This window comes from Charadrius vociferus, unplaced genomic scaffold (genome assembly GCF_000708025.1).
Source record: "Charadrius vociferus isolate BGI_N301 unplaced genomic scaffold, ASM70802v2 scaffold896, whole genome shotgun sequence".
In the NCBI taxonomy this organism is placed as follows: domain Eukaryota; kingdom Metazoa; phylum Chordata; class Aves; order Charadriiformes; family Charadriidae; genus Charadrius; species Charadrius vociferus.
The window spans coordinates 289,435-311,891 of NW_009648959.1; the positions used below are offsets into that span (position 1 = coordinate 289,435).

At 40.6% G+C, this 22,457-nt stretch overlaps 1 protein-coding gene across 3 annotated transcripts in view; it reads right to left on the reverse strand.

The window, feature by feature from the left end:
* Nucleotides 1–216: 216 nt before the first annotated feature.
* LIN54 (lin-54 DREAM MuvB core complex component) overlaps nucleotides 217–22,457 on the reverse strand; it is a 24,332-nt gene continuing 2,091 nt past the window's right edge. For 2 of the 3 annotated variants that reach the window (XM_009887552.1, XM_009887554.1), the window contains exons 2-12: nucleotides 16,366–16,486; nucleotides 13,480–13,622; nucleotides 9,272–9,485; nucleotides 8,439–8,512; nucleotides 8,090–8,287; nucleotides 6,150–6,241; nucleotides 4,856–4,927; nucleotides 2,333–2,435; nucleotides 2,003–2,140; nucleotides 1,129–1,331; nucleotides 217–568 (exon numbers count right to left, since the gene is read on the reverse strand). In XM_009887552.1, the coding sequence (XP_009885854.1) occupies nucleotides 367–568; nucleotides 1,129–1,331; nucleotides 2,003–2,140; nucleotides 2,333–2,435; nucleotides 4,856–4,927; nucleotides 6,150–6,241; nucleotides 8,090–8,287; nucleotides 8,439–8,512; nucleotides 9,272–9,485; nucleotides 13,480–13,622; nucleotides 16,366–16,486 (1,560 nt within the window). In that variant the 3' untranslated portion in view covers nucleotides 217–366. The remainder of the gene's footprint in view (nucleotides 569–1,128; nucleotides 1,332–2,002; nucleotides 2,141–2,332; nucleotides 2,436–4,855; nucleotides 4,928–6,149; nucleotides 6,242–8,089; nucleotides 8,288–8,438; nucleotides 8,513–9,271; nucleotides 9,486–13,479; nucleotides 13,623–16,365; nucleotides 16,487–22,457) is intronic. The other variant, XM_009887553.1, reaches the window with a different exon arrangement.

A 22,457-nucleotide genomic window follows, 5' to 3' on the forward strand; every position in this document is an offset into this window, starting at 1 on the left:
TGTATGCACAAAGTGATGCAACTCCATACACTGTAAATAATATATATTATAATAATTTATATATGCCCTTCAGGCAATTATTCTGGGGGAAAAGGGAGAATACATCTAATTTTTAAGAAAACCAAGGTAAAAGCTGTACATCAGGAAGAAGAATTGACCTTTAGGCATTGTCTTAAGTAAAAGAGGATTTAGCTAAGATTTAAAAGGCTCTACATTTTGTTATAAAAGATTTTCTTGTTTCAATCTTACGCAGGTCAATTTACAAGCACCAAATTAACAAATATTAAATCCTCTATGCCAAACCAAAGTGTCCCTGTGCCTTAAGTGTTCTGTTCAGTCCACTTCATTGTGGCTCATGTGCATGAGTCAGCAGTTCATGGCACAAGGGTCACTTTTGGACTTCCCCGCAGAGTTAATAACTCTCATCAAGCAGCGTCCAAACTCCTCCAGGATCATGCGCTCTGCAGCAGCTTTTGACTTGCCCGTCTTCTCTGCTTGCTCTGCCTGTGCGAGAAGGCATTCGCAGGTTGCATCAGCTACCTCCTTGGTTACAAATGTAAAGGGCAGCCTGAAACAAGGAAAGATCCAGTCACTCTCAGCAAAAACACACAATGCACCTAACTCCAGAGTTGGGCAACTTTTTAGTACAAGAACTGATGAGATTACATCTGTCCCATTGCTTCCAAGAGCCTTTACACAACCAACAGGGAGTGAATAAGCCAAATGGTGGACTGGTGGACCATTGTGCTTTGGTGCCTGCCTCCACTGATATACATTTTGAAATAGACTTTGAAATGCCCAGGTACATAGAACAACTCTCCAGCTTTTACTATAAGGGCAGCTCAAGGATTACATCCTCTCAGTAAATGGGGCACTTCATGCTTTCTGTGAGCACGTGGGCAACCATGAGGAAACAACACTTAGTTACGTGCTTGAACACAGCTAAGCTTGGCATACCTTAGGTTTCACAGAAAGCATGGTGGAGTGAACAAAAAGCTCCAGTCATCTGAGTGCGCCTGCTTCTACAGCTTACACAGATAACATTCAAAGATGACAGGGACATACCTGTCACACACATCAGAAAAAACATGTTAGAAGCAACTGAAACAGGGTGCTGCATTAACTTACTTCCCACCACCACTGCTGAGTGCTGGTGTTGGCCTTGTCAGCAGATCTGAGATCTGGGAGGATAACTTGGTCTTTGCAGCGGTCTGCTGCTGGACCCTAACTTCTGCAGCATCTGCCAAATGCATCAATGTCTTTCGCTCCGGGCTTTCTTCAAAATTTTTACAGCCAATGCATTTGCATATGGAAGAACACATAATTTTTGCCTGAAAGAAACAAAGAGAAATGAGAAACCTGTTGCAAGCTTGACTCCCTTTATGTCAAGCCACAACAAAAAGATCTTGTTTTAATTTCTTATCAATTAGCCACTAGAAGAAACCCCCCCAAGTAGTCTTCTCTCTAAATTCGCACCTCAAAGTGAGATGCCTTCCCAGAATGTATACTTCAATTACATGCAAATTGATGGTTTCTTCACCATCCCTTTCTTCACCAGTGGAATTTAGGTGGTTGAGCTATGAGAGAGGTCAGTCTGGCACTGTCTCTACATCCACAGACTGATCAGAAAAAACAACTTTTGCTTTTATCTTCCACAGATACATGCTATCCCAGATCATCTGTGGGATGCTGCTTCAACTCCTCTTAGGGTCTCAGTGCAGTAGATTTCTTTAGGAAATACTGCTTTTCAGTAAAGGACAGATCCAAGCCTGAATTCAAATTTGCTACATGATTTAAAATTAAACTTATACAACAGAAGTGATCAATTTTGCCACACTGCTTTCCACGTGCAAACTGCTGGAAGAAGAGATAACGTTATAGCAATAGAAAAGAACAGAAGAGAAAACATTCTAGCAATACAAAGAAGAGACAAAGCAAAACAAAGAAGTTGCAGCACTAAAGAAAAAAGCCAGTATCTTTAAGATGAGATAATGCTTCATACCTCATAACATTCACAGTAGTTTTTGAGACATCCCGAGCGTTTACAGTTACAACCTTTGCTGTGTCTCCGATCCGATTCTCCTTCCTTTCCTTTCCCTATTTTGGGCTTGAAGGCTTCAGGGTTTCTGTCAAGGCAGGCCTGTCAATGCAGACCCAAAGTGTCAGTCACTACATGCACGGAGCAGAATTTAGAGGTGCGATATAAGAACTTAAGCCTTGCACACTTGGGAGGAGATCAGGGCATTATACACCCACTCTGCCCCATGCCATAGCTTCAGAAGACACAAGCTAACCGGCTTTTATCCTGGGGGAAGGGGAAGAGACCTCTCACCTTTATTGCTTTTTGCCTATCATTTTCATGATCGAGGTTGTTATAGCAATTTGTACAGTTGCAGTTATTGCAGAATTCACCGTTTGCAAAACAATCACAATACCTGAAACAAAAGATGCAGAAGGCATTTGTAAACATGACCATTACATTGGTGTTAGTACTGATGATGGTAGCAGAAGTTCCTAGTCTGGTGATATGCACATGCACCAATAAGGGTAAGGGTCACCCTGTGCTCAACTCCATGTGTACAAATGGTATCAGCCTTGTTGCAAGGCCTAAATCCTCTAATGCAGGTCTAGCTGCTGTCTAAAGACATAGGTATAGCTCAAGGGCGACCATCTGAGGTGATGTTCACATAGCACAGGTCCCCACAGCTGCAAGACAAGCTAATGAGACTTTTTTCCTAGGGTGACTCCTGGATGATGGAGCCACATACTGAGGGCCATCCTGCTGCAGCCACCTCATAGCCAGTTTCTGAACCAGTCAGTTCAAGTCAGCCCTCAGGAGCTCTCATACAGCCAAAACAAAAGGCAAGCAATTGGAGTGCCAATCAAAAGGCAAACTGACTAATACAGCAATGAGCCTTTTTTTGTTAGTTTTTGCCCATAAGGTGTTTGCAGCTGTGAACTGAGGCAGAGTTCACCAAAGCAGGGATAGAAGAATAGAAAAAGAATAACAAGTGGTACACCTCATAGGCTTTGGAGCACTGGTAACTAGGAGAAGGATCTGAATGAGGATGAAGCTGTAGTTATCAGAGACTCTTTAAAGGGACAAGTATATGAATAAAAAGCAGCAAACCATTGACAGAAAGAGCCAATCACATTGCCATGCCTCTTAGGTACCTCTGCTACCTCCCACCAAAAACAAGATCTCACCATCCCACAGATCTGATACACAGAAGCACCACATTTATCCTCAGCTGAAACACAGCTTTGGGCCACAACAAACTATGGCATGTATCAATGCTTCCAGTACCACCTCCAGCTATAGCTGATGGAAACTGCTGATCCTCTTCTGGTGCTTTTGAAATCCTGCTGGAAGTGTATGTTCATTTTTAAGAGCCTAAACCCCTTGCAGAACTGGCTTCCTGTGGCTTGCCTGGGGTAACACTACAATAACTAGATTATTGTTGCCCCGGAGTCCACAACAATCCTTTATCTGGTTGAATTGCATTTTGGTGATTTTTAGCATCCTTAATGGTCCCAGGGTCAAGCTACATCAAAAGCTTTTACAAGCTGCAATAGCACTCCTTTCTGTCCTGTTCAGAATTCAGTAGTGGAACAGTGCTGGTTTCTAAAACAAACAGCGCCAGCATCAACCCAGAGCATCAGTGAGCAAATAACTTCTCCAAGTTCTCTTCTTTGTGTAATAGGCTATGGTCCTACCTCCAACATTCTTTTGGAAAAAAGCAACTTCCCTTCCAGATGGGAAAGTTTTACTAGTGAGAAAGCACCTTTGCCAGAGTCAGTCAGCCATTTGCTCTGCACCAATGCCTAGCCACTTAAAGTTATAATTACAGTAATTTACAAGACAAGTTTGTTTCCAAACAGCATTCCAAAGGTGCAAAGCATCACCACTGATGCCATTTCCAGAGCGTTCAGGCACCAAAGACTAAAGTACCTGGAAAACACTAGGTATCTAACAAGTCAAGTATGTTGTAAAATATCTGAATAAACAGCTACACATCTTCCTATTTATCACATCTTCTGTGCAACAGACAATTTTGAGGCAGGAAGCACAGGGCACACCTCCCCACATAGAGGTGGGATGCATTCCATGAAAAGAAACCCAAGCTGAAAAATTTCAACACACTTCTTAACTTGGGTTCAGATACTGTTGCAACACTTTCCCTCTGAGTAGCAAACCATCAATCTCCTCTTCATTCCCTAGGGTTCAGGGAACCACAGATTAATTTCAGTATCTCCTCCTGTTATTGTTCCAAAAATCTGTAAACTGATTGTATCTGAAGTTAAAGAAACTTAGCATCTCCTCAGCTTAAAATGCTTTTATGTCAAACACTTACTAAGACACTGAATGAATAGCAAAATGTCTCATGAGGATGAGCAACACTCACACCTATCAGTGAAGAATCACTTGTCCATTCAGTCATTTAAGAAAAGGTACACAGCCCAATTTTTCTAAAGTACTCAATACAGCATGGTATTACTGATGCATTTCACTAAAGTACAGCAGATGCGCACTGAGGATACCATGGCATGTCATTTCACTCATAGCAACAACACAACTAGAGCTGTTGAGTAGAATTGCCTCCACCACACGACAAGGCTGCAAAGTTAGAAATGTATAAAATGTTAGGGTCCATATAGCTCATAGGAGTTGCAAAATTACACAGGCACGACAACACCTCCACCACTGTCAAAAGCAACCGTAAATTAGCATCTAAACATAACATTTCTGACATACTTAAAAACATTATATTCTGATACTTGGCATAAATTTGTGATGTCAAAAATATGGCTTAAAAAAAAATCCACCAAAAAACCAAAACCAAGCTGTACTTACAATTTCAAACATAGAGATTTAGTACAATTGCAAGGCTTCCTGGGGCGGTTTGCAGATTCAGAAGGAATTATTCTGTGGGGGGGGGAAAAACGCATTTATATATACACACACTGTTTTATCAGTTCCTTCCTGTATTAAATTCAAGTAAATAGCTCATAATAAAAACTGAAAAAATCTTTACATTCCCATTGCATTAGGTTTTTGGCTGACTGCATTTAAGTAACTATTATATATACAGTGCCATTACAACCCAGAAAGAGCTGGTTTATTTGCTGCAAATCTGGCTGCATGCCTAAAGCAGAAGTGAGGCTTAAAGCTAAAGGAAGCATCATAACTGAAAACTGGAATCAGGGAAAACTTCCCCAGAACCTCTCTACATCCAGGGGGACTAGATCCAACCAAAGTTCACACAACACGATTATGCCTTTCCTTTTGTTCTAGTTGGAATTTAAAAAAAAGAACCAAAACCCAAAAAGCTCTGGAATAATGGGAAAGCAACCCAAAACATGGTATTCAGTTTATCTATAAATGCTCTTAAAACTTTGATTTTGTGTCACTAATCACTTTTGATGAGATTCATTCCATCCCTGTCTAGCAATTTCTGCACGTAATGGTAGGGAGATTAAATCAAACCCATTTGTTTGAATAGCTGCACCCGGATTTGGGATTAGTGTGTATCAGTTGAAGTTGGAGCAAGAAAAAGCATCTTGGCATTTACAATTTCCAGCAAACAATAACACAAAAGGACTGTGCAGAACAGCTAAGCCTGCTGTATTGGCAAAGAGAAAAATAATATCTTAACAGTTACTTTCATCCTCAAAGGAAAAATACAAGACTGAAAAAAACAAAGCCTCCTATCAGGATCCATTTTGGGCTTTAGTTCCATTTTGCTCTTCAGCTGGATTTCTGCATGTGCTAAGCATCTAGCTCTTATATCTTGCTGCATTTATCTTGCTCTCCAGCATCTCTTTCCAGCAATGTTGAGAAACAGTTGAAGTCTGCAGCTCCCAGGTGCTGGTGCAAAATGAAGAATGAACAACAGGGAGCTTTCAGGTCAACTTGCTACATGAGTTCAAAAAACAAAGTAAACCACACCTTTGACCAAGAGACTGGCTCAATCATCAGTCAGAGCCATGTCCTTTGTCAGAGGTAATAACCAGACCAGAGTATACCTGATTTTCTTGGAAAAATCCCTCAAACCAAACTCCAACACCTCAGCTCCCACATTCAGCAGCCTATACTGCAGTGGCTTTTGTTGTTTACTTGTTTGTTGTTTTTTCTCTAAAACACTCACCCATTGAATGGTAGCCGTGCTTGGGACTGGATACTAGATGTCCCTGTAAAGCCAGTGTTGCTTGCTATAGATACATACGATGATTGTTGTAGCTAACAAAACAAAAAAGTTAATGTGTAACATCAAAGAAACTAAGATACGCACAAGACGGTGTGTAGCTAATCTTTTAATTAGCTTTCCAGATATTATTATAAAAATAATATGCTTGTAAGCATGGTTTTAGACATATGTAGAACTTGGACCAGACAGCAACCTCCTGCCTCCATACTCAGAATAAAAACATTTTAGATGGTATTTTTGTTCTCTGTCGCAGTGTTTACAGCCATACAGATAACACAGAGACTATACACAGAAACGTTCAGACCACAAACAGTTCCAGCTCCTAAAATCATGCTCATTTTCCCTTTTTTCCCCCTAAGCAACCCTGCCCCAATAGAACAGGGTTGCTTCCCGCACAAATTATTTTAGTAGCTTCCTTAATAGACAAGCCACTTATTACGGAATCAAATAAAAGCAAGTAAAATGATTTACATTCCAATTTCCTTGCATTCCTGGACCCACAGTGTGTTTTTCACATTAAAAAACCAAAACCTTGTTAAGAACCTGACAAATGACACTGTTTTGGGCTACCTTCTTTTGTATTACCTACGCACAGCAATTTTCTCCTGCTGGGACAGGTTCCGAAGACAGATTGGCACATAACAAGATAGGGACCTACTGGGGCCAGATTGTTTCTAGACCAAAACCTCTGACGAGAGGTCTAACAAATGGTATTATTTAGTTTAGGGTGATTTGTGTATGTGGACTGGAAGGACATAGTAATAGTTTTCAGAGTCAAACTGCAGCTGTGACAAACCAGAAGGGAAGCAGAAATGAAGCTGGTACCAGTAATGCCATAAGCTGACAGAGTCCTTGTTTGTACAGACTGGATGGTCAGCCTTCAGCACAACGTTTCATTTATTCCCCTTTTCATTCTGAACATTGGTCAGATCTTGACAGAGAGCAAAAAACTAATCCCTCGAGCTGGGTTGGTATAAGTGGTACCCCTTGCTCCTGACCCCTGGTAATGTGGTTAACGTAACTAACACCACTTTATAATGTAAGCAGCCAGTAGTAACTGAGAGGGTCACATATTCATTCCCTTTCCCCTCATTATCAGGTCCTGAAGGTCCTGTGAAGGAAGGAGACAAACCAAACATATTTCTTCTTCCCCTAACTACTAGCCTCAAGATTCCTGGGCACCAGGCTGATTACTCCTTTCCTTACTGGCTGTGAAGGTCTCCCCGGCACCTGGACAACCAGCTGGTGGTGATGACTGTCATAGAACAAAGGAAGCGTAACAGCACACAGAGCACTGTCTATGAAATCAAGCAGTTACAAGTCTTAAGTGAGGAACTTGGACCAGAACCGCTGCTGGACAGTGAGACCTGTGACACTCCGGTAGCCAGACAAACCTCCACTGACATCTGCTTCCTCCAAGGATTAAGTGACTGACTCATACTCCTTTTTATGATTTTAGAGTCTAGATTATGATTGTTACATTGATAAAGGAAACGATGTATTAAAGATTTGACCCGATCTGCAGATGGTCTTGGTAATTAGAAATTGTACATTAAGATCTAGGTGATTTGAAATTGTAAGTTAAGTTGTATTACAAATTCTGTACTACACTACTTTAAAACTGTAGTCTGATTATACTTATAGAAATCCTGTGCTATTTTGATTATAAATTCTATGCTAATGAAAAAATCCTGCTAAGAAAATAAAGCTTTAATTGTAATTATGACTTAGTGCCGTCATCATTCTGCCAACGTTCCCTAAAAGAAACTGTCTGTCCCCTTAGTGTCAGGTGACAGTTGAGGATCAAGAAACTTTAAGAGGAAGGCAGTATGTTCCACAACAGCACTATTTCTTTATTTATCTCTGGTTTAATACCATACCTGTGTGACATACTGAGCTGGAAGGACTGCATACCCGACATTTCCTGTGCCAGGTGCTGGTGCCAGTACAGTGCCTGGTGGGAGGTTGGTGAGGTTGGGCTGTATCTGTGGCAGTGGAGTGGCTGGCATAATAAGTCTTTGTTGGGGCTGACTAGTAGTAACTATCTGGGAGGTTGGGTTGATCGGTTTGGGCACTACCTGGAGAGAAAAGACATCTTTATGAAATCATTGTTTTGTTGATTCAAAATGCACTTTTATTAACAGAGCATTTCATTACAGTGCTGAAACTGGACCTTTTTTTCTGTCCAGCCAAAATAAGTCAGGAATATGACTTTTACATTTATCTCACCTGTTTCACAGTCTGTGCTGGCACTATAGGAACAGACATCCGCACTGGAGTTGCGTTCACCACCACTGGCTTAGCTAGTATCAAGAAACAACATCACATTAACACACATTATTCACTCAAATTCCATAGTTCAGTCCTCCAAACTTTCACATGTACATAATGCAAAGGTACTTAATACTGTAACTATGCACTGAGATTAAGTGACCAAACTAATGGCACGTAACACTTATTTCTAAAGAACACCTTTGTAAACAGGTATTTGGCACAAGAGTCAGTGCACATGTTTCACAGCAATGTCTTAAAAACCAGCTTGGGTGCAGAGCTCCTCTGGACACTGTATTTCCATTGGCAAGAGAATACAAAACCAACAGCTTAGTTTGAAAATCTTTTATTCCATTGCAGCTCCAGAAAACATGGACAGAAATCAGCAGAAACAACTGGTGCTTCTAAAGCATTTTACATGGAAGGATCTTCATGTTGCAGGAGTTCTGGCAATATGTTTGTGGGCTGTCCTGGCTTCACACTCTTCATACAGAGGATTTAGGACTTGCCATGTGTCACCCACAAAGCTGGTAAACTAGGGAAAAGCAACCCGAAATGCTCCAAGGATTCAGGCCCAACTACAGAGGAATTTGACATAAAGGAGCATTTCCACACACAAACCACAGGTAACAACAGAATATGAAATTTATAGGAGTCTACCACAAACCCAAGTACATCTGGCAGTCTTGATAGATCTCTATTATGTTCTCATTTTAATCCTTACAAAGCAAACAAGAAAAAAAAACCCAAGAAAAACTTACTTCAAACAACACATTAGTAAAAGCACTTACCCTGTTGAAGAGGTTGTGTATTTGTACTAGGATGACTGGCTGACTGGGTTGAACTACTGGCTGTTGTGGCAGTAACGAGTCTGACATAATGGAACTTGCTTCCAGGTACCTGAATCTGCTGAACATTAGGTGCAGTTGCCAAGGGAATAATTGTCTTGAATTGAGATGTACCCACTCCTCCTACAGTAATGGTCTGCACTGCTGATTTCACAGCCTGTTAAGCCAACACAAACAGCAAAGTTACTTGTACAAAGACAGAAAGAACATCAGCGTGTTTATTCCTCAACTTGTTAGCAAGCAACTCCTCAATCCATTCATATCTTTGAGAAGCAAGTCAGTTATCCTGTTTGGTTTCTTTTTTCAAAGTAAAACAGATGTGAAGAGATTAAATGCCTCTCAACAGCTCAGAGCCAGTTCCATTTTCAGTGCTATACACCAAACACCAGAGAAAACTAATATTTACATGAGTAGGGTGACTTAGTCCACCCCAGATACAATGTTTGCCAAAAACACTTCAGGTGACTACAAAGAACATTGCTCAGTTTGTATTCAACATCAAGAGATGAACAAACCTAGAAATATTCCTACTAATAAAAACACACGGTAAGAACTTGCAGACCTGTTTGTGCTGGACTGTGGCATGATTTATCTGTGTGTACAGATACATCCTGTAAGACAGTTTGTGATTAATACACAGAAATCCCCGTGCAGCCCTTGAGAAGGAAATGGAACAGAGTCCATAAACTGATAGCTGAAGACATGAGAAAGAGGGCACAAGCTGAGAAATGAAAGAAGCAAGAACAATGAAAAGTAGCAAACCAAATTTATTAAGGAAAAAAAAAGCAAAAGGGGGAAGGAAAGGGAGTTCAGCAGACCTGTGCTACCTCACAGCTGGAATAACAGTACATCCTGAATTTGCAAGACCTCATCTTTCCAATTTCTTTCAAAATACAAACTGATAACAAAAAAGTATTTATTTTATTTATACACATTCATAAGTCTACCAGTTTGATAACAGCCTCTTTTTCCAGCCTTGCTGACAACCTCAAACCTTAGTTTATTCCTCCTTTTTCTCCTTCCATCTATCTTCTTTTGGAGCTCACCTTTTATTCTCAGTATCTTTCAATATCGATACTAAACATATCATTGTCCTTGGCATTAAGTTTTAATATTAAATTTGGTTGATAGCGCGATGTGACTTCTTATTAGAACATTTTCCCAGCTCCCTGGTTTTCAGCAACTACATGAATGAAATGTCAATTTGCACATATTTCACTGGAAATATAAGCCCAGTCTTTTAAAAGAAGGTGTTTTCTTGGGATTTTTTTTTAAATATACTGAGACCTCAGCAACCCAGAGCAATTAAAAATAAGCTCTATCTGCAAGCACAGTCACAGCCTAAGTGTTATCACGGGGAGACCAACATGAGCAAAGTTCCCTCTAGCACACAAATTAGTGGCTGCCATCCAGGGACAACTGGGAAAATTGTAAAATTCAAGTGACGGTTCTTCTAATAGCAGGTTCTTGAGCCCAGTGAAGACAGGTGAAACCCTTGCATTGTCTAAGATAGCTTTGGATCAGAACTCAGTATGTATACCACATAAGACATCTCCACTTTGTCACTAGGGTGCTTGCATTACAGTGACTTAACCTTTTAATAACCGTTTCAAAAAGACAGTTTTGCCAGTTTTACTCTGGTGTGGAAAAAAAAAAAAGAAAATCAAATCATGCTGGTGTCTACATCTCCATATCAGCATTACAGTTATTACCTGTATTGGTAAGACAAGACTGGCAATATATGTCTAAATCTCTGTTCTCATGCTGTACATGCAACCGTGTCCCTGTTACAAGCACTCTAGTCATTTACACTCACACACATCCCTTCATGTTTACCAAAACAGAACACAGACATTAAGATAGGAAAAGATTCACTTAAGATTACAAAAGAGAAAAAAAGTAAGAACGGTACTTTGTAAGAAAGATCAGTTTTGTCTCATCACTCACTCAAAACAATTTATCAAAGGTATTATGGAAAACCCTGATATTTTTCTAGAAATGAGACACAGGAAACTAACAGTTTCTAATTCTATATGTCCCTGACCACAGTGTCTTACTTATGCAGACCTCTATCACAAGAATACAAATTCCATTGTTGCAAACCTCAGAAACACCTGGAGCCCTAGTCAGTGGCCTAGAAACACTGGTACAAGAGAGAACTACCCAAAGAACTCTTCCTTGTGTCATAAGGAGCCTTTCACATGACTTGGGAGATTCAGTATACAGAGACAAGAACTTGCACCCACTGGGGCTTTCCAGGTTGGAAAGCTGCTTTCTAACACCATGCCCTTGTACAGGCTTGCAATGGTTTGCACCCCTTGATTGAAGAATTGCATGCTCCTCAGGACAATGCTTTGGCCAATTCTTAAGCAAACACTATTACCAGAACACCTTGGGACCGACCACTGCCAATTTGCCATTCAACACTCCAGTTTCCCACAAACGATGAGACAGAGACATGCGAGAAGACAAAGGAAAGTCAGTCTGTACCTGGGCAGTTGTGTGGTTGACTATAGCCTTCCCAGGGGAGGAGGGTGCTGGCTGCTGCACTGTGAGGATCTGCTGTCCTAACGCTACATTCAGTGGGACGCCCACCGTCTTCTGGGGGGAGCTGGGAGGCTGGGAGGCCACTGACACCACTGTTAGCTGCTTGGCAAAACAAAGAAGCAGTTTAAACCTCTGCGCAGGATACAAGACCCTGTACATACACATTTCTCCTCTCATGAAAATAATGTTCTCCACCAGTACAAAGACTTCCTCCTGTGAACAAGGGTGCTGTATTTAATCACAAATCACATGGGTCCAACCATGCAACAACAGCACATCGACATGTTAGAAACCTCAAGGCATTATTGGTTTCCAGCACCAAAAGGCCCCTGCAAAAAGCTATCACTGCTTCTGGTTTCACGTTTGTTTGTTGCTTTTTTTTTTTAAAGGAAACTAGCCCACTGAAGCTATTGTCCATTGTCAGGACAGATTTTCTGAATAACAGCTTTATAATCAGTACCATCACTATTTAATCCTAAATGGAAATTTTAAAGGAGAGCTGGGGGCAGGGGGAGTCTCACCTTACAGTACTGATTCAACCAAAGTATAAGAATGTCGGTGTTTTCAAATCTAGTTTCTAGATTCATGTAGAGATCCAGGCTTCTCACCACATTTCTGCAGTGTTAGAATGCTCTTATTCTATACAGCCACACCTCCTCCAAGGCTGGTTTTCTACTTTTTGTTCTAAACTCCCTTCTTTATGTTTTAAGAAAACTCCCAATTTTTTAAAACATTTGCTTTAAAAAGATACTTAGAATTACTTATCTACAGTAAATTCAACAAGTAACCCCCACTCATTGTTAATTTTGATTCTCAATTTATATATTTTTTTTTTTTTTTTACTTCTTCCTCATGTTGCTTCTCTCACTAATAATTCTCAAACACAAGTCCTTCACTCCATTTGTATAATGTTACATATCTAAAGCATGGCCAAACTAAGAGAATTCTCTACTCTTAGACTCGTTTTTATATGTGATACTTAGTTTGCATGCATTATGCATCTTGTTCCCTCCAACTCTTCCTTTCTCCAGCAATGTTCCTCTTCTCAAGACAATATTATCAAGTCTAAAATACAAGTGTCACCATGACACTCATCTATAACGCAGTTTACAATGTATTAGTTACCTTTTCTATGTATCGCCCACCTGTGCCAATCTCCAGCTCTGTATTTGTCAAGGACCACTGCAAACCTTGTTTACTTCAGATGTGATTAGGGAAGACTAAATTACCTATGCAGCAGCAGGCAACGGTTAATAAGTGCTGACCTATTAGCATTGAGGTCTCCTCTTAAACAGCCTATTAATATTTTATGAAGGCATTAAAAAATACTGTTTGAGCACTTGGCTAAGAGAGAACAGCTGCTCTTGGAATCGATGTTTAGGGAATGGCAAGAAATGGCAGGAATAAGATTAATGCAGTAATGCATATTTACTTAAAACCACAGCAAGGTAGCCAATTGCAAAAGATCTAGCTTAGGCCATTACCACAGAGCATCATGATGTGCAATGGAGACTCTGGAGCAGATTGTAGTAAAGACAGAGTGAGCTCCATTCAGATCACTGTGCAGGAGGGATATAAGGCTGCAGCCAGAATCAGGTCCTTACCTTATTAGGAGATTTGAGTGGTGAGATAGCTATTTTATTCGGTGTCTGTTGTGTTGTACTCAAAGATGATCCAATGACTCCACTGTCAGAGATCGTTATTGTCTTTGGTGGTGTTCCTGGAGCAGACTGTGAAAGAACCCTACCTATAAACAATGAAGATACCATCAGCTCAAGTTATGTCTGTTTACTTTAACTTTGCTTTAAGCAAAGTTTTCTCTGAGAGTTAGATTTAGCAACAAAGAAGAAAATAATTTGGCATTATTGCAAATAAAACCACAGTTCACTTGGGCTTAAAAAAGCCAAAATGTACATTGAGCTTTCTGTGACATTCAGCTGAAAATTCTTTAAGCCAGGACAGCATCCTGAGGTGCGCAGCTCTCCAATACACCTGCGCTGTGCACAAACACCCAGCCAGCTGGCAGTTTCCTAGAACTCCCCGGGCTGCAGCCAATGTACAGAGAAACTAAGCACCTGTGGGGGGCTACCTCCTTTTAAAACCACAGACATCAGAAACTAGCTGTGTTACAGAGACCAAGAAAAAGGTGTTTGGTCTGTCTACACTCAACTCTTAAGCATTTTTTCTTTTCTTTTCTGTGTTGGCATGTTTGCGTTTTTTTTTTCCCACTGCCTAACAGAGTATATGACACTCCTGTGAAAATATGGGTGGCGGTGTAACTCCACAAACGGCAAAAAAGGTTAAACATTAAAACCAGCAGCTCCAAATAATGAAATCAGTCTTAGGAATATTGCGGAACTCCCAGAGTGGAAAACAGATACTAATTTTTTTTCTTTTTTTGATACTTCTAAGATTCTTTCCAAAGAGTGCTTGACCACTGAGCTTTCCTCTGCTGCACTTTGGCTCAGATTCATTTCTGCCATAGCTTCTGACACCATTCTCTTGTACTACATTTATAAAAATAAGAAACAAACACCAGCATAACTTTTCCATCCAGAACTAACAAGAAGCATCATCATTCTTGTGGAAAGCTGCCTTCCTCTGAGGTCCACAAGCTCTAAAATAACCTTCACTTCTGTGCAGCCTAAGTAACAGTGCATATAGTTGCCAATGCCACATGCAACCTGAAAAATGTCAGTCTGTGGGAATTTTACAGTATTCAATGCTCTGAGTTTGTTTTTTCCTGGTCACAGCTTTCCCTTTCTCACTACAACCCCTCTGCACCCCTTAGCATCAGCTTCCTAAACAGAATCTGACTGCTTATATTGACAAGTCCTTCAAATTTGCATCTTCCACCTCAGTTTGCAGAAATTCCCAGGCAATTAAAAATATTTATCAGTTTCATAAAAATACACACACAAAAAAATCAAAACACAACACATAATGTTACACCTTCCCCCAAATGATGCCAGCCTCTCAAAGCTGACAAGCTGTGCTGGCTGTTTGGGATGGTGAGCAGAAAGGCAGATGTTTAAAAAGATTTTCCTCTCAATTACAGAACCATCTTCACCTCCCAGTAATAATTCTCTCACAGGCTCAGGGACAAGCACTCTTGATTTTCCAACATATTGATTTAAAAGCTGGAAGTTTCTTTTATAACATATCTGCTTGTCAATATTATGCAGATATGCTTTGACTTGGACATTTCCCTTCATTTTGGAGGCAGCAAATGTAAAAACATGCTCTTGTTAGTATTATGGCTGATTTCAGGTTCTTTAATGGTTTTGAGTTGGGGTTTTTTGTTTGGTTGGTTTTGTGGGTTTTTGTTGTTGTTGTTTTTAACACATAAACAACTTAATTAAAATATTTATAAACATAGTGAAGCAATCTTCTTATTCACAGGTCTGTACATTTGGTACAGAATTGTTTGAGAAAAGGGAAAAACTGGGGAGTGGGATGGGGAATCCCTCTTTCACCCGAAACACGAGTCAGGCTTCAGGGTGCAGGCAGCCTGACGAGGAAAAGATTATGTTTCAGTTATGTGCCATTCAGCTGCATCTATCAAAGTTTTGAATACAGGAGACAGTTGCATTCTTTTTAAAACCAGCTCAAGTCCTAGTTCTGTAAAGGCTTAACAAATTACTTTAAATATGTGGAAAAGATTTTAGGCCTACTTGGGTTGGTCAATATGGAAGCAGTTGAAGACATCCTTCAAAGCTCTGAAGACGACTCTGGCTTCTTACATTTGTCCTTTTGAGATAATTTACATGTCTCAGATGTTACTTGCATATATGCAGTAATGAATGTAGCAAGGGACACGTCAGTCCCACTGCCCTAATAAACAAATGATTACACTGTGGGTTTTTATTTTTTTTTAAAAGGACACAAATATAGATTTGTTTTCCAAAGAGACAATTTCTTATTTGCCTTGATTACTTTCTTAGGCTCTTCTGTGATGTTTATTTTTGAAGTAGGTAAGCAACTTAACAGAAAAAACACAGCTTTATTCACTTTTTTTTTTCCACTCAAATGTTGGTGGTTTTTTTTTTCCTGTTATTTGGATGTATTACCTTTAAGTCCAACTATAAGCAGATTAAAGTAATACAAGAGCATGTGTCTCCTTTTTCCCCTGTGTATTTATATAATATATGTACAAATACTTTCTGTTTATCAAGTAGCCTTTTCTCTGGCTGGGAGGTATTTTTTCTCCTCCCCAAAATGCAGAAAAGGAAAAGCATCTTACAGTAAAAGCAAAATGATCAAACTCTACAGTCATAAAGGTAATTCTAAATGACCAAAGTGTTAAGGTACCAACAACTGCATTTATCTGCTTCTACCCACAACACTCTGCTGTTTTCTTTTTTCCAATTACTTTAGGTACTTCAACAGAAACTACAGTAAAATCATCGAGACAGAAAAATTTCTAAATCACCATGTCTTTGAACAGCCTTTAAAAAACAGTAAAGCAAAACAAGTCAAAGTAGTACAACCTGCAATGACTGGTGACACTTGAGTGGTCTGCCCTGTAACAGCTTTGCTATTGATTGGTTTTGCAAAGATCAGCTTGGTGATCACTGGGCCAGAAGTTGGGGTTCGGGTCTTCTTCGCAATCTGAAAGTTGGAGGAAAAAAGATCTAAAGTAATCTAAGCATTTTGGATCTAAATTATTGTATTGTTAAGTACATTAGAAAATAAAAAGGCCAATATTTGCACACATAATTAGAAGAATTGCTTATCTTGAGTTTCAGCTCCATTTCTCACTCAGGAGAGAACTAGGATATCATCCATGCCACTTTAGAAAACCAGCCACCAAAGCAGGATAGCCAAATCCCTTATAGCTTTTTTCTAAGTTCTCTATGTAAACATACCTCATCTTCAAGATGCTAAAATTATTTCTTATATACTGTTGATCTATGTAAAAATGTTAAAATTAAATGCACAACTCTCAATATTTGAAGCTTTGAAAAAAGTTACTTCTTTTTCAGACAATCAGGACAAAACTTGTTGCTCAAGTGATTTAAATGACAACTACTGTTCTGAAACATCTCTTGACCTATTCTGACATTGCAGCACCTTTTTACCCTGCAAATGGGGATTCAGCCTCCTGCAACAATTCTCAGAAAGGACAGGGACCATCAGTCCTCCTTGAAAGTTTTGCGTACTCACTAGCCAAGAACAAATCAGTACAAGGGAGTGTTTTTTTCCTGTGATCCAGTCTCCTGAAACACAGCTGAACCAAGAACACATACATGCAATTCAAAGAGACAGAGCACTTCAACTTGGATTTTTTTATAAGCAGGGTTTTAGAGTCTTAGAAGTGTTAAACAATACTTTTTCCCCTTTTCAATACTGGCAGAACTACCAGATGCATTTATCCTAATAGTTTCTATACACTGGAATCCAGCTGGTGAACAATTCAATTAAGAGGCTTACTTCTTTCAAAGACTATTTTAACCTGTCGACTGCAGAGGCTGCCGGCAGATGTGGACAATGACTAGGATCTTCCCTGAGTCCAAGTGAGCACACTGGAAGGCATTACTGAAGCCCTTACACTTACCCACCCCACAGGTCAGTCCCGTACTGCCTCTCCTCCACCACACATGCCCAGCCACATCCCATGGGCACCAGCCACCAATTCCAGCAATATCCAGGCACGACATTGGCATCCACGTGGGGAGCCACCTCTCAAAGGCGTAGAACCACCTTTGTTACTCAAGTGGCCAACTGGAGAAATCTCACTGATGTAAAAAGATAGAGATGACAGCTACTTTTAACAGCTTGAGAACTTTGTGAGTGCTTAAATGAAGCAATTGAGTAGGCAGGATGTTATGGTTTCCTACACAAAACCCTATTTATATAATTTGCTGACTGAAAACACTTCCTTTAAAGCAGAGTAATGCCAAAACATTCAAAGTATTCAGTAGCATATAACGAATTCCCCAGCTGCCCTGCAGAGGGCATGTGTGAGGCTGTTTCAGCTCCCAGCAGCACACTCACAGCACTGCTGGGAAAGCTGGAGCTCACCCCCGCTATGGCACTAGAGCTCTCCAGCCTCCCATGGAAAGCAAATGCTGCCTCTGCATGCCTAAGCTGTGCCCAACCAAGGGAAGCCAGCAATAAGAAGCTCTAACACCAAGCAGTGCCAGAAAACAGACCTCATTTAAGGTCCTCATTAAGGTCATGTGTTGCTCCACACTTACAGTACAAGTGTTCCTCAGAGGAAAACTCTACCTCAGACCATTGGCAGGTGAAGGTCATGTGCCCAAATATGCTACACCCAGGCCTCATTAGCTGCCTTATAGGTGGCATACAATAGTCAAGGCTCACAATAAAACTGAGAAGAAAATACCCCCACTCTTTTTGAAGACATATTACTTAAAACCTCAAAACATAAGTTGTTTAAAGAAGTAAACTTCATTCACAGACCAGTACAAATTTAAATAAAAGCCATTTTAACATTTCAGTTCTCTTAGCACATATATAGCTGATAGATGAGCAGGCGTCTTATCAGTAAATTCTTTTGTAAATTTGCACACGTTTTAATTTCTGATAAATACCCCACATTTTATCTGCTTGATTTGAGATTTCCATTCTGCTGAAATTAATCTTACCCTGCCATAAGGTATTATCATAACTCAACTGCTATTGCTTTCAAGCTCTGAAGTGAGGACAAAGTCTGACTTAGGATGTGATCAACAGCCAGCTCTGGACAACAGCAGTTGTTTCCCAGTAACAGTCAACAAATGTGCTTAGATGACTTACATGAATGTATGTGAAATACTAGCTACTTGTTAACATGAACTATATCAGAAAAAAAACGTAAAAATCCCAAACTGATAGCTGGTCAACATAAGTAGCCCTGTTTCCTTCAGACTCAACTTGCAATATCCTCCTCAGATAAATTCCCCCCTGCTTTTTGGGCGAGCTGTTTGTCTATGAAGAAGGAGGTCTAACAAATAGGCAAATCCCTTGAGGGCTTAGGAAACATAGCAAAACTCAAATGTGGTTGGTTATAGGTGAGGAACAGCCCTTGGCCCCCAAGGGGAGGCAGCGCACTCCCACCCTTACTTCCTGCCAAGAGAGCCTTTCTGAGGTTTTTGCCACTAGAGCTGATAACCCCAGCTACCTGTGATGGTCTTCTAGGCATCAGTGGGAAACTCGCTAGCCATTTCAGTAGAGCTGGAGAAGCCAGAGGAAATAATCAAGATGACAGACTGCCCCTTTGATGCTTCAGAAAGAGCAAGTTCTCTGGAGCCCTCTGCCATTGCCTGTACCAATCACCAGAAGCTTAACATTATTCCTCTGCCTGTGCAAGCTAAATATGCTCTCTGCAAATTACTTTGAATTAGACTGCAAAAATATTTCCTGGGGCAACAAGCTCTTCCGTAAGAAAATTATTATATTTAGAAGCACACACCAACCTTCTTTCCCTTACAGAAGTAGAGAGATTTATCTGGAAGCAATTTTCTTTAAAGGGTCAATTTGTGTCTTCCTAAGCACTCTCCACTAAACAAGATGAACAAGCAAGTTTTGGACTTTGTTTTTAGCTGTCCAACCATGTTCTATTCATACAGAAAAAGGCACATACATACCTCACATTTATTGCTGCATTGAATACCCATATGGTCAACTACCATGAAGGAGCTAACATACTACAAAGCCACTCCCTAGATGAGCTCATGGGCGCTTGTCCATGCAGCCACACCCTGTGCAATTTATATTTGGCATAATATGAAAAATCAGGCACTCTAGAAATAGGAGAGAACAGTGTACTTCAGAGAAGATGAAGAAACTGAGTTAGGAATGGGAGTTTGCTCTGAAGTTAGGGAGTACACACGGTCACTCTTCCATGATGAGATGAAGCCACAATGATGGCTTAGCAGTTGCCTTGCTATGGTAGCAACAATGCTACAGACACATAGATTTAACCGCTGAAACACAGACCAGTTACCACATCATGACAAGCTCAAGTTAGACTAGCTTCATAACAGCAGTCACGATGAGAGTCATCTGCAAGGCCAAACTCCTGCTTAATGCACTTGGACTAAAGTAGTGCACCAGCAGGCACATTACTGTTTTTAAGCCTGTAGGCAGGCAGGAGCCACAGGCTGAAAGATGCACTTGCCCAGTAGTTTTGTCCATTCATCCAAGGGCAGTGGCTTCAACTAAATCAGGACAAGCTGCCAAGGGACAAGAACAAACCTCTGGATATAGAGGAAGCGCAAAGTCCTGCCACATTTTACACCTCACAGCCTGATACCTCAAAGCGTAATCAGAGATGGAGCCAGATTCCAAGGAACATTTTGCTCAACTCTATCAATTATGCTTTTTCTGAGGTGCTACGATGTCAAATGTCACAATTAGATTACAGCAAGGCTAATTGAGTTTCTCTAACAACCTGCAAAGCCCCTACAACAGTGAGGATGTAAGGAGAACTGAAGAGAGCTCTTTGTCATCTAATCTTTTACCAATTCACTTTTCAGCACCAAGTTGAACTGCTGTGCTGCCTTGCATCCAAAATGCCTGATTCACAGTTATACAAGACCTTTGGGAGGCAAGGAGGCATTCACAGTTTCCTTTTCCACTCAATGAAAGTTTAAGAGGCTTGTTCAAGACAATGGTGTATTTGCATGACTTCATTTTCTAAGCCAGGGACTCAATGCATGTGTTACCTCTCCTGTCATTCATGATAGGGCAGCCCGAGAATCTCTCACCTAGCCTCATATATCCCTCTGATACTTTAGTAATTTCGTACAAGGAAAAGCACTGTCTGCGAAGTGCTAATGTAATCATCTTCCCTGCAGTATTGGGTACATATAACCAACTGAACACTGCCTTCTTGCTTTTCATTTCTACTTCCTCCTCTCCTTATAGGAAAAAAAAGAATGCCAGGTGTTAACGATTCAATCTGTTTTGCAAACAGAAGCAAAGATTTAAAAAAGAGACCACAACAAAACAAATTTACTCAAACTGCAATTAACTAGATTTACAAATGAATAAAAGTCCATTTGCAAGAGCCTGTATTAAGGAACCTGTAGAATTCCTAACAACAAACAGTAGAGGTCACTTGCCAAGTTGCCAGATTTCAGTCACTGATGGCACAGGTCATCTCATGCAAGCAAAAGCACATCACAGCTAAGTCATTCTCCTCAGTTTCCTGCATCTGTCACTTGGCAGTGAGTAACTGAAGCCAAGTAACAGGAACTGATCCACTCTTAAATGTTCCTAATTCAGTCAAGAGCAGAGGCTTTTTTAAAAAGCTACAATGACGACCATATCATTAATAATCAAGGTACAAAAAAAAAGTCACTTAAGAAAATGGATATGTTTCAAACAGCCATTACTAAACATGTTTCACAGGTATGATGTAGCAACAAAAAAGGAGAAAGCAAAAATTAGTACAGGGATCATCTGCAGCTTAAAAACAAATCATCTTGAAAGTTACTCCCATTTGCTTGCCTTGAAATTCTAGTTGGGGAACTAAGCATTCAGCTAATAACATGCTTAAAAGTTTGTAATTTTTCATGTGCAGCAAATTAGGTTTATCAGCATACTTAGTTTAATTTTTCATTTTATTTAGACTGTAAAATAAATATTTTTCCATCATACCCTGCACTGAGTTGTACTTTTCCTTCGCTTTCATGAAGTCTTATTTCTGCCTCACTGCCAACTAGAACAAAGTCACTCACATTTAGTTGTGCCATACACCAGATGAAAATCAGACCCTTTGGGTCATAACCCAAGCCTCTTCAACCTATTTTCAGATGCCAGCAGATTCGCTGTGGTTTCAAATATCTCAAGATCCTAGAGATTTGGAACAAGATCTTGAAGCATCCAGCTTATGATAGCATCTAGTCAATCAGTGTCTATTACAGAATCGTCAGGTCAGAGGAGACCTCTGGAGATCATCTAGCCCAACCCCCCCGCCAGAGCAGGGTCACCTACAACAGGTTGCACAGGATGGCATCCAGGCGGGTTTTGAATGTCTCCACAGCAGGAGACTCCACAACCTCTCTGGGCAGCCTGTGCCACTGCTCCACTACCCTCAAAGTAAAGAAGTTTCTCCTCATGTTAAGATGGAACTTCCTATATTCAAGTTTGTGCCCGTTACCTCTTGTCCTGTCACTGAGCACCACTGAAAAAAAGACTGTTCCCATCCAGACTGGCACCCTCCCTTTAAGTATTTGTAAGCATTACTAAGATCCCCCCTCAGTCTTCTTTTCTCTACACTAAAGAGACCCAAGTCCCTCAGCCTTTCCTCATATGAGAGATGTTGTAATCCCCTCATCATCTTTGTAGCCCTTTGCTGGACCCTCTCCAGCAGATCCCTGTCCTTCTTGAACTGGGGAGCCCAGAACTGGACACAGTACTCCAGATGCAACCTCACCAGGGCAGAGTAGAGGGGGTGGATGACTTCCCTCAACCTGCTGGCCACATTCTTCCTGATGCACCCCAGGATGCCACTGGCCTTCTTGGCCACCAGGGCACATTGCTGGCTCATGGTCATCCTGTTGTCCACCAGGACTCCCAGGTCCCTTTCCACAGAGCTGCTCTCCAGGAGGTCAGCCCCCAACCTGTACTG